At 48.4% G+C, this 12,582-nt stretch overlaps 1 protein-coding gene across 1 annotated transcript in view; it reads left to right on the top strand.

The window, feature by feature from the left end:
- The first annotated feature begins 1,559 nt into the window (after positions 1-1,559).
- PDZRN3 (PDZ domain containing ring finger 3) overlaps positions 1,560-12,582 on the top strand; it is a 240,147-nt gene continuing 229,124 nt past the window's right edge. Inside the window, exon 1 of the mRNA XM_019428452.2 lies at positions 1,560-2,642. Within this exon, the coding sequence (XP_019283997.1) occupies positions 1,920-2,642 (723 nt within the window). The 5' untranslated portion in view covers positions 1,560-1,919. The remainder of the gene's footprint in view (positions 2,643-12,582) is intronic.

Below are 12,582 nucleotides of genomic sequence, written 5' to 3'. Positions count from 1 at the left end.
ATATACTGATGGAGGATTCCTGGCACATGCTTTTCTGAACAAAGGCCAATTATATTCCACCCCATGTACTATCAAAGAAATGCGTTAATTGATTACAGCAATGAAAAGAAAGCCTCTACCACAAACAGCAAATGCCACCAACACTGATTAAAGAACACTGTCCAGTGACCTCAATGATGCATTGAAAAACCTAGTCAGTGACATCTTTTTAAAGGTCAGTTCAAAACAAGTAATCCAATGGACATCAAGGGAATCCTTTCACTCTGGTGAAGCAGTTAACTAGTGAAGGTCATGGGGCTGTAGCAGCCAGATAAAGGAGAGAAGTAAAAGCAATTAGACAAAATGGATGTTGTAATCCCACTTTCTAGACCTCAGAGCCACACTAAACACAGAGATCCAACTTTTCCACTTCACTATTCAGAAACTGCCAGCAGAGTCCAAATGAGAATTCTTTCCCTTGGTTTCTTCCTAACTGGTGCTGACTGCATGTTTCTCATCAATGTCTATAACCTTGGGAGAAAAAGAAAATCACCAAGTCCATGGATGCTGCTATGTATTTTATCATCTAACTTGCAATCTCAACGTATTCCTTCAACACACTGGAGTATTGCTGAAAACTACAAGTGTCACGACACCGCTTGAAAAACTGCCCCTGAGTAGAAGGAAAAAAGTCCAGGTTCAAGGATGGCCACTTTCCAATCAGGTGGAGGTACAGCCACCGGAAGCGTCAGCCTCTTGTTGGAAGCTCTTTTAACTTGGAGATTCTCAGGCCCCGCCCCAGACCTACGGATCGGGATCAGAATCCACCTCCACATTAAAATTTGAGAAACACTGCTGTCGGACATCTGACAGCACTTTTTTTTTCTTCTCCCAGCCTGAGTGTCCCCTAAGTGGAAAATGGAAATATAACAAAGTAATATTTGTGTATAACAAAGGAAAAAAAAAACTGAACACAGTTCACATGACTGGGGATGTGAGGGTGGGTTATGGGGAACTTCTCTCAGATTTATACTTGTGCGATTTTTCACTTTGTAGGACCAGCGTTACTTGTCATGCAGTAAAACAATTTTTAAATGGCGCTAACACTCTCTCACAACATCGTACTGATGATTTTTAAAGGGACCGATTTAGAAGCGCGGACACTTGAGAGGTGTTAAGTGAAATGGACGGAGCCAGGACTCTACCCTCTCCCATCCCGACAGCCTGTGAGCAGCTCTCTTCCCCGCACATTCCCCCCTGCAGATTCGCCCTCTGGTCCTGGAATCCTTGGCCTGCCCAAATCCTGGGGTCCGCAGAACCTCAGGTCGCAACTGCAGTTGCTGGAGCTTTCCGCAGGCTCAGTAACTTTCCCTGGAATGAAATAAATAAAGACCGTAAGTGCTGAGATAGCTGACCCCAAAATATTTTTCGTTCTCTGCAATCAGCCAAGAAAAGAGAGGGCGGGGGAGGGGAGTTAAAAGTCACGATCTGTCTCGGAAGGGGCTCCAGGAGAAGTCTCTGGGCGGCAACAGCAGCCTCCGCTCCAAACTCAGTGAGCTTTTCTTGGCCTGTGTTGGTACCCTCTAGCAAAAACTGCAAGAGAGCAGAGAGGAGTCGCCGGAGAGAAGGGCTCAGACTGGCGTCCTGGGCAGGCCAGTCCTCTCTCGGGGTCTCCCCATCCTCCTCTGCCTCCTCCTTGTGGCAGGGGCGGGCCGGAGACAGCCGAGGCAGGATGTACGTGCGCACGCGCTCGCGCATATACGGCTGGAGGAGTCCTGTTCCTCGGGCATTTTCCGAGGAAGTCTGGAGCAATTAGGCTCAGTCCGGGGAGAGCGAGCGAGCGAGCGAGCGGGAGGCGCACCCGGCGCGTCTGGGCTGCCTCGCAGGGAGGGAGGGGGCGGCCGGCCGCCCGGCGGCGACCCCGGGCCCCGGCCGCCACCATGGGCTTCGAGCTGGACCGGTTCGACGGCGACGTGGACCCGGACCTGAAGTGCGCGCTGTGCCACAAGGTCCTGGAGGACCCGCTGACCACGCCGTGCGGCCACGTCTTCTGCGCCGGCTGCGTGTTGCCCTGGGTGGTGCAGGAGGGCAGCTGCCCGGCGCGCTGCCGCGGTCGCCTGTCGGCCAAGGAGCTCAACCACGTCCTGCCGCTCAAGCGTCTCATCCTCAAGCTGGACATCAAGTGCGCGCACGCGGCGCGAGGCTGCGGCCGGGTGGTCAAGCTGCAGCAGCTGCCAGAGCACCTCGAGCGCTGCGACTTCGCGCCCGCGCGCTGCCGCCACGCGGGCTGCGGCCAGGTGCTGCTGCGGCGCGACGTGGAGGCGCACATGCGCGACGCGTGCGACGCGCGGCCGGTGGGCCGCTGCCAGGAGGGCTGCGGGCTGCCCCTGACGCACGGCGAGCAGCGCGCGGGCGGCCACTGCTGCGCCAGGGCCCTGCGGGCGCATAACAGCGCGCTGCAGGCCCGCCTGGGCGCGCTGCACAAGGCGCTCAAGAAGGAGGCGCTGCGCGCGGGCAAGCGCGAGAAGTCGCTGGTGGCGCAGCTGGCCGCGGCGCAGCTGGAGCTGCAGATGACCGCACTGCGCTACCAAAAGAAGTTCACGGAGTACAGCGCGCGCCTCGACTCGCTCAGCCGCTGCGTGGCCGCGCCGCCCGGCGGCAAGGTAGGCGCCCGCCACCGGCCCCAACCCCCTGCCGGGCTCCCCTGGGTACCCAGGGCCCCTCCTGGTCCCTTTGGGCACCGGGATGCCTGGAACTTCCCAGGAGCATCCCTGCCGCCTCCTTCCACTGCTTACTCGCTGTATCACTAAGAGCGGGCCGCTGAAACAGTTTAAGCTTGGAAACTATGGTCCCTGCAGATCACATACACCGGGTGAAATGTAGCTACAGCAGCTTCCGGGGGTCTGGAAAGACTAAAAGGACCCCACAGCGTGAGTAAGAATGAGTGCAGTTCCAAAGTCAGACGTTTTGCTGCTCAGATCAGCTAGGTGATCTTGGGGAAGTTGCTTAACTTCTTAAGGTTGAAAAACCTAGTTCTCTATACCTGTGGCACCAAGGATTGCGATATCGACACACAGGATAAACTGTATCCATGCATCCTTAGGAATTTCAGGAAGAGCAAATGAAACACACAGTTCTGAATAAGTTTAGAAGGATTCCAGAAGAAAGGCCCCTGGAGTGAAAGCTGGATTCAGACATGGGCTGTGCTGCCAACTGGCTGGCTGACCTTGAGCAAGCTGCGTAGCCTCTCTAAAGTTAGAAACTGGTCCCTAGAGATGTGACACGGGTAAAACACAGCCAGGCCCCGTCTGTGGCGTTCATGCGGGGATTCCAGAAAAAAAGAAAGTGCCACCAATCATAAAGTAATAATTGAGAGGAAGTTCTTTCAAATTGGAACTATTTTAGAACTTGGGTGTTTTGCTCACCAACTGAGTGACTGTGAAGTTTAACATCCAGGTGCATCAGTTTGCCTAAATGTAAAATGGGTGGTTGTCAGCCTACTGGGAAAGAATAGTTACAAAGACCTGGCCCTGTGCTGGGTGGAGAGTGTGTGCTCAGCAAAGTGTTAACATCCCCCTGGGGCCATCCCCTTGAGCTGATAGTTGGTGTAATTACAATGGTCACCCTGAGTGAAGGCTTTCTTTGCTCTAGGCCTTATGCTAAGTACTTCTCAGGTGTTTCCTTTTTAATCAAGTGAGGCAGCTGGGATGCTTCCCATTTTGTAGATGAAGAGACTGAGCCCCTGTGAGGGGCAGTCATGTACCTGGGTCATAGCTTTTAGTGCCAGAGTTGCCTTCTGAACGCTCATGTGCCTGTCTTTCCAGCCCAGGGTCATAAACACTATTGTGTTGCCTCTCAGTGTAAACCCAAGGCCCATTTTTTGAGTGTTTATTATGTTCTAGCAACTGTGGGAAGCACTTTACAGGCATTATCTACTTAATCCTTTCAGGTGGAGGAAGCAGGTTCAGAGAGGTCATAGAACTTGTCCAGAGTCATACTGTGACTCCGGGAACAGAGTGAGGATTCGGGTTCTGCATCGGAGTTATCAGCGTTGGGATGTATTGACATACTGAGTCCCATCATTCTTTATTGGAGGCGGCCGTCCTCTGCATTGTAAAATGTTTAGCAGCTTCCCTGGCCTCTACCCACTAGATACCAGTAGTACTCTTGCCTCCAAGACATGACAACTAAAAATGTCTCCAAATATTATCAGGTGTTCTCTGGGGGTGGGGTGTGTGTTTGGACGCGTGCAAAATCGCCTGTTGAGAACCAGGGTTTTCCTGATTGTAAAGGCCACGTTTTATGCAAACGGGGAGGGGCGTGGTGCCACTGTGTGGTTGCCTGTTCCATATGGCTGCGGGAGAACATATTTGCCCCAGGGGCCTGCATCTGCTTCGCCTCTCTCTGCCCTCTCCCAACCCCCTCTTTATGCACACACCAGGCCTGCAAGTTTTCCCTCTCCCCGCTCCTCCCCTCCCCATCCTGGCCCCCTGGCCTGTCAGCCCAGTCTGAGCAGCTGGCCAGCTCTGGGCGAAGGGCAAATATTTACAACTGAGAGGCTCACCCAGGACCGCACAGGCATACAAAAGACTGGTGTGAGCCTGCTCACCAAAACAGAGGGCAAGACTTGGTCCTCTAGCAGGCATCGGGTTTGCAGCAGAAGAGTTCCTGAGTTTCTCTTGTTTATGCTGTCATGCGAACTTCCTGCGTAGTTTTAAGTGATGCTTATTTATAAATAAGCCATTCACTACCCTAGAGTTGATACATCATTCATTGTTAAGCTAGTTTATTATTTCTTCTTGCCTTTCTGTTTTCTTTCTGGAGTGTTTGGTTAAACCTTCTCTCGGAATCAAAAATAGGATACTTGAATCTGAACTGTGGTTGTGTTTGGAGCTGTGCTGGGTGAGCCAATAGGATAATCAAGGGTATTAAGCTTAGGGACAAGATGATGTTGCTTTTTGAGCTCACAGAGAAAGTTTGGGTCTGGAGTTGGAGCCTGCCCTGGGACTCCTATGCACCCCAGCGCTAGCCTCAAGGACAGCCAAGAATGGCCTGGCCTGCAGTTTGCATAAGTTCCTCTCTCTGGCTTCAGACCCTGGCTGGCCTCAACTGAGGCCTCAGGGAAGCTTGCTCCTCTTGCCCCAAAGTTAACCCTCAGTGGCCCTCTCTGAAAAGCTTTTGCTGGCCCTGCATCAGCCAGAAAAACCTCTCCCACTGCGAGCTGTTTAAGAACTTGTTTATTTCATTGGGTCGACTCTCTGTTCCTGCTGGGTACTGTTTATTCTCTTCCAAAAGGCAGAAGGATTTATATTGCTTGGAAACTCTGATGCACAACACTTGATTTTTTTTTTTTTAATAAGTCGTAATGTTTATCTGTCCCAAGCTGAAGTAGATAAGAAACACTTAGATTTTCCCTACCAGCCCTTCAAGACCTAAACCTTGTTCCATAAAATGATCTGGCATTTTAAAAATGACCTTAACCTTTGGGTTTTGGACGCTCCCTGAGTGTTGAGGATTTGTCTGTGCTGGACCTACATAGATGTTGTTTCTCCTGCTCTAAAATGGGTACTAGGGCTTGCTTCTCAAACATCCCTGTGATCGGAAATCACCCAGATAGCTTGTTAAAACACTTTGCCGCGTCTTACCTCCTCAAGATACTGATCCATTAGGGCTGGCTTGGGGCCTCAGAGTCTGTAGTTCTCAGAAGCTCCCAGGTGATGCTGCTCTGCTTGTCAGGCTGGGTTAGCTACTCTTCTGGATGAAGAGTTAGGGTTCAAGTACAGACGTAGATGAACACATATTAGTCTCCTTTTACAAAAGACCGGGGTAAAGTTCTAAAACCCAGGCCTACCCAGCAGTTACACAGTGGTTAACTACGGTCTGACCAGGCATCTTTAACCAATAAGAAGCTGCTTCTGGGCCGCAGCAGACTTGGTGATGACGGTTTGGTTGAATAAGTTCAAGAGTTTTGCTGCCAGCCTCAGTTTTTCCACCCTGACTGACCTACCTGATTCTAAGAGAAAAAGCATTTCATAGACTTCTCTGGCTTTCCAAGCAAGGGAAAGTTCTGAGCATAAATTTTCTTGAAAATTACTGGACTCCTCCTTGGTACCTTTGCACTTTTATTTCTGTATCCAGTCCGTCATTAAGTCTTAGTGATTTTCCGTCCAAAACCCTTTTAAAAATTTTTTTAAATGTTTATTTTTGAGAGGGGCAGAGTGCAAGTGGAGGAGGGGCAGAGAGAGAGGGAGACACAGAATCCGAAACAGGCTCCAGGCTCTGAGCTGTCAATACAGAGCCTATTGCGGGGCTGGAACTCACGAACCGTGAGATCATGACCTGAGCCGAAGTCGGACGCTTAACCCACTGAGCCATCGAGGTGCCCCTCCAAAATACTTTTGGAATCTATTTACTGCTCTGTCTCCCCATCCAGTGATATCCCTGGTTCAAACCATCGGTTTTCCAACTCCAGCTATTAACGTTTTGGGCTAGATAATCCTGCATTGTCTGTGTGCTGGGGGGGGGGGGGGGGGGGGGGGCGGGGACAGTGTTCCTTGTTTTATAGGATCTTTAACGGCATCCCTGGCTCTATCTGCTGGATGCCCGTAGCACTGCTCAGGTTGGGGTGATCACAGGTGTCTCCAGACATTGCCAGATGTCACCTCGGAAACAAAATCAGTCTTGATCTCAGCCACCACCACCTCTTGCCTATACCACAACTGCTCCCACTACATATTTTCTTGCTCTCATGCAATTACCTACCACCGGGAATAATCTCTTAGAAATGTCAGGTTGAGGGGGGCCTGGGTGACTTAGTTGGTTAAGTGTCCGACTCTTGATTTCAGCTGAGGTCATGATCTCACAGTTTGTGAGCTTGAGCCCCGTGTCAGGCCCTGTGTTGACAATCAAGGAGCCTGCCAGGGATTCTCTCTCCCTCTCTGCCTGCCCCTCCTCTGCTTGTGCATATGCGCCCTCTTTTTCTCTCTCAGACTTACAAAGAAGAACAGAAATGTCAATCTGAAGCCTTCTGAAACCCTTCATTTGTTTTCTAGTTTCACTTGCGTGGCTGTAAGGTCCATGGTGCTCTGGATCCTGCCAGCCACCACCTGTCTGTCTGCTTGCATTCTTACCCTGTTGCTTCTCTCTTCCTAGCTTCTTGAGTCTCAGGAAGTTCCATGAATATGACCCTATGCTCCTTTCTGCCCCTGGGCCTTTACACTTGATCTTTTCTCTACTTACAAGTCTTTGCAAATACTCATCACTAGATAATCCACAAATTTTGAAATGTCGCCTTCTGCCCCTGCCTTTATGCCAGCCCTTAAGGTTTGTTCATCACTAGATAACCTTTCTATCCTTCCCATCCCAGCTCAAGCACTCCTACATCCACGAAGCCCTCTCTCACCTCGTAGATGAGGTCTGGTGCCCTGAGATGTTCACTTTGGTCCTCCTCCTGCATGGTGTTTATCAAAGCTGTAACTAAATAATTGGAAGGGCTGTTTATTGTGTCTCCCCAGGAGGAAGCACGTCCCTCTTCTTCAGGGCTGTGCCCTGGACACAAGATTGCCATGTGCGCTGTAAGCTTTCAATATGTGTGGGTTTTGTGGGTGAATTCAAGATTGGAGAGGCTGTCTTGTCAGCCATCACAACTTTTCAGTTTTCTGAAAACCAACAGTGAGCTTGTATTGAAAAAGAATGAGTTTTTCCGTGACCCCCAAGTTAACAAAATTGTTCCCAGGTTTTTGGGAGGCATTCTTTTTGTTCTGCTGGATCCACCCAGATCAAATTGTATCAAGCACCAAATCCCAGAAACGATTTTGTCCATTTCAGAACTCCTGGAGGTAAGTGAATCTAATAGACAATTGTATCAAAAGGCTTTCCAGATGTGCAAACACTTTGAAATGTATCTATCACAGTGTTCACCTTCCAGTGTATTTTCTGTTTCTGGAAAAGCTTCAGCGAATAACCATTTCCTAGTGCATCTAACAAAACAGCCCAGTTGAGCTAAAGGAATTGTGGGCTGTCAATCCATTTAATTTAAATGTTTGATACACAGAATTAAGATTTGGTTTACATTATGTTAGCTACTCTTAACTGAATAATTAGAACTGAACTTTTTGAATTGGGAATTCTGATATTTATTCATAAGTGGTTCCTTCTGCATTTGGAAATAATGCTTGCCTGTTTGTAAAAATATTTGACGCATAAGAATCTATAAGGCCGTGGGGTGCCTGGGTGGCTCGTTGGCTAAGGGTTCAACTTCGGCTCAAGTCATGATCCCGAGGTTTGTGGGTTTGAGCCCCGCGTCGGGCTCTGTGCTGACAGCTCAGACCCTGGAGCCTGCTTCAGATTCTGTGTCTCTGTCTCTCTGCCCCTCCCCCACTTGTGCTCTGTCTCTATCAAAAATAAAATGTAAAAAAAAAAAAAAAAATAAGAATCTATAAGGCTGTTATGCATTAGAGTATAGAACCAGGAGCTTGAAAGGAAAAGAAGTATTCATTGAATTACGTTGGGTGCCATACACTTAGGGTGCTTTATGTACGTATGTATATGAGCTCCTCCATCTTTTTCATTAGGTAGATCTCTCTTTTTTTTTCTCTAAAACACGTTAGATAAAAGTTAGGTAAAGTCCAGAAGTTACAGAGATTCCAAGTATAAAACTGGGATTTGAGCCCAGTGTCTGACTCCAGGCTCATACACTATGGCCACAATAAGAAAAGCATTTTCTTCCGAGGCACTGTTTCCTGTGAGGTCTCATACATGTTTCTAGAGGGCTATTATTTATATATGCAGGCACTATGTTAATTGGAGGTGTTTATTTTATCCTCAGACCCCGTGAGGTAGGTACAACAAACCATTACCTTCCATATTACAGGCGGAGAAACCGAGGCCTGGAAGATTAAACATCTTCTCCCATCGTCTTCCTTTGGCTCCTTCTAGTTGGTTTGATGGCTTCCGGTCCATGTTGATGAAGTGTGTTCTTCCCATGCCGTGACTCCCATTTTTATAGGTCTGGTGTAGAACACACAGAACATAAAACAGATCCTATGAAAAGAGAATCCTGTAAAACAAAAAAGAAAGAAATGGAATCCTGGATGGAATAGTGGCTCATTTCTCTAATTTTCATGTTAATAATTTACAGAGTGGTTGATGGTAGAAAGTAAATAGAATATTTTCCGAGTGTATTCTTACTGTTTAGCTCCACACATTCTTAGACACATTGTGCCAGGCACCATGATAGGCACCACTGGATACAGAGGTCAACCTGAGCAGCTTTAACCCATGGGGTCAGACACCCACTTGAGTCTTTGAAAACACGACACAAGTCTTCCTACTCTTTGTTTACTCAAGCTCTTTTGCCATGGCTTAGCTTCTGCCCCCCCTGAACTAATGGTGTTCTAATAAGCCTGTTCCAATAAAAAAGGGAAGTGGTATAACATAATGATTAGTCTTGTAAAGAAAATAACTAACAGATGGACACAGGCATCCACCTTTCTCACCCGTTCCATATATACATTCGTGGGGAGCTTAGGGGACAGAGACCCCGTGCAGCCTGTGTGTGAGTGGGTCCTGCAGCACTGTCGCCTGGAACGCGGAGGGATGAACTATTCTTTGGGCAGCGGTTAAGCAGCAATGAGTCCTGGGCAGAGAGGTCACCCTTAGAATTTTTCTAGGCGCTGTTTTCAGGTGTCTGTGTCTCTGCCGTATGTAGTCCTGGAGTTGGTGAAAATAGGATTCACATGTTTCCTCTGGCTCATTGTTAAGGGCCTCTGGGAGGATCTTGTAACCTCCTGTAAGCCTTATTTGTCTTATCTCTAAAATGGGATACTATTTGGGCTGATAGAGTTGGCTTTAGGATTAAACCAGGTGATTGGTGTTAGGTGCACAGTAAGCCTTAACGAGCATTGATTGAACATCTGTTGAGCGCCTGGCACCTGTAGGTTTTTTAGATCTTTTTAAAAGGAATTGCTGAAGAAACATGAGAAATTTGAAGTGGTGTAATGGAGAAGATGGGCAGGGGTTTTTGCTCACAGGGTCACAGTTTCATTGTGAGAGTCATGCTGCCCTGAGTGACTAGTTCTCTGGGTTCCTATCTGACTCTTTTCCCCTGGTGGCCACTGGGTAGAAGAGAAACATGCCAGGTCAGTTTCGCTGTGTCAGGGTAGCCTCTGGGCTAACATGTAAAGGAGGTGGTTAAAGCTCATGAATAAAATGAGGCTTAGGGGGTTGTTAGGTGTGTTTGTGTCTAACTGAAAGTAACAAGGCTCAGGAGAGGTTGGCTGGGCAGAGCCCCTGCCTTCCTATAAGGGAGAACTTAACCGGGTTCCAGCTGTGTAACTTTTGCTTGCTTACCCTATGGAAATGTGACAATTTGGTAGCTCCTTAAATGAAGTTTGTTCTTGTTTGTTAGTTTTCTGGTGAAGGCTTGCTTGTAGATGTTCACCAGGAGAGACAGGAGTTGATAAAAGTTAAAGGTGCAGACTTGAAATCAAACTCATGGGAATAAAGAAGTAAATTTTTAGGGATTTCTTACGTTATTTAAATAAAACTGCACAGTAGACACTACATATGTACCTTTGAACCTCGGGACTGTTTCTCTATACTGTTTTTCAAAAATAACTTGTTTGGCCTATGGATGGATTTATGTATACTATTCTGTAGATAGTATGACTTCAGAGAAGCTCTTTTTGTATTTCTTTCCACCTGTTTTTCCATCCTCTTTGCCTTTCTCATCTTTGCTTTCTTCTATTTTGGTGACAGATGCACACCACTGATACTTCCATTGACTGTCTCATACATTTCTTTTTCAGTGTTTATTTTTGAGATAGAGTCCGAGCATGAGCAGGGGAGGGGCAGAGAGAGAGAGGGAGACGCAGAATCCGAAGCAGCCTCTAGGCTCTGAGCTGTCAGCAAAGAGCCCGATGGGGCCTGACCCACGAACCGCAAGATTGTGACCTGAGTGGGTCTTAACTGACTAAGCCACCCGGGCGCCTCTCATCCATTTTCAGTTCGTTTGCATCAACCTCATGACTGCCTTCAGTTTGAGGCTTGAACAGTCCTCCCCTGTTCTTCCCCCAAGAATATCCCTTCTTTAGAACTGGAGGTTGAGTTACAGGGAGGAGATTGACCCCAGCCAGCCATTAGAAACATAGTTTGAATGACAAAGAGGACAAACATATTTCGGTGTAAGGAAGTGAAGATACCCTCATCTCTTCAGTAGGGAATTTCTGGCAGCCAGCTCTGCCTCCTGGTCTCCCAGCCCCCACCGCTGTACATTTTTGTGCTTTCTTGTCACTAGTGCACAGACAGAGCTGTTTCCCAGCTGTGGGACTCTCTGAAAGCTTTGCATAATCTGAGGCTGAGAGGTGTCCTGTCACCCCAGATACATAGACTGGCGGTCAGTCAATTACAGTTCTCAGAACCCGCTGGGCAGCTTTCCAGTCCAGCCAGTTCTCGGCTGTGAGTCCCACAACACCAATGATTGGGGAACACCCGTTACTGGGCGGAAAGGAGTGTTTAGAAAGAATCCACGTTGACAGTGGCATGGATGGGCTCTGGAGGCCACCGCATGGATTAGGAGATGGCACACATCCAAGCTTCTGAGGCCAGATTGTTTGGAGGAGGGTGGTGACAGAGTAATACTAAGGAAAAGGGACTTTTCCTGTAGGAGACACTTCATGTCCTTGGACACTTAAAAAACAAAGACTCCTCCCCCCCCCCCCCACCACCATGTAAGGTGACTTTGACAAAGTAAATTTGATTTTTGCCTTTTCCACCGTTGACTTTTCCTCCCATATTGTTGTCTACTTAGACCTTGAGTTGAAATTTGAGCAGATTGTGTTTTGGACAATTTAAACATTGATCCAGTATTTACTTGTTCGAATATGATAGCAAAGCTTATTTTCAGAGAAATCAACTATGGTGTTCGTGAACATTGAGTTTCCATTTCTGCTGTGACTTAATGGTGTAAGTTATGTGGACTTTTCGTGCCATTTATTTAGGGCTTGGTGCCCACATCTCCTTCTCCAAGGCTAATATATCTCTGTTCTTTCTTAATTCTAAAGACCTAAGCACCTCCCCAAGAGGTCCTCCCCTGCCCTAGGGACCCAGCAGTGAGCCGTGTTCTTGGGTGGAGGCTGGGGAGCTGAGGATCTGTTAGAGCTTCCAGCCCCACCCCCCCCCCCACCCCAAGGACCCCGTGCTGTATCTGGGGTCCAGAGAACGACTGGAGGCGTCGTTTTCCATCTGCTGCCCAGGCTGTTGGTGAGACATGCCTGTCTCCTGGGTCCTGGCTCCTGAAGGAAAGAGACACAGGCCACCAGAGAAGAGGAATAGGATAGGGGCAGTTCTAGGGAAAGCGGCCAAGGAGATGCCATGTCACCAACATTTTTGTTGCTGATTTTCCTGTTTTTCACCTTTTCTTCCCAGCCCATCAGGACCCACTGATCTGGTAGAACGTGGAGCAGTCCACATGCCTCAGTGGTCGCCAGTTACCCCTCACTTTCCATCTCCCCAGCATCTTCTAGGTTTGCTATCCCTATCCAAGTCCACACGTTCTTGGACTTACTGTTTCTCCTGTCCCATTGTGAGCCAACACCTGTTTCC

The sequence above is a fragment of the Panthera pardus genome, unplaced genomic scaffold, assembly GCF_024362965.1.
Source record: "Panthera pardus isolate Hobbes unplaced genomic scaffold, ASM2436296v1 HiC_scaffold_8, whole genome shotgun sequence".
In the NCBI taxonomy this organism is placed as follows: Eukaryota; Metazoa; Chordata; class Mammalia; order Carnivora; family Felidae; genus Panthera; species Panthera pardus.
This window is presented reverse-complemented; position numbering and strand designations above follow the sequence as displayed.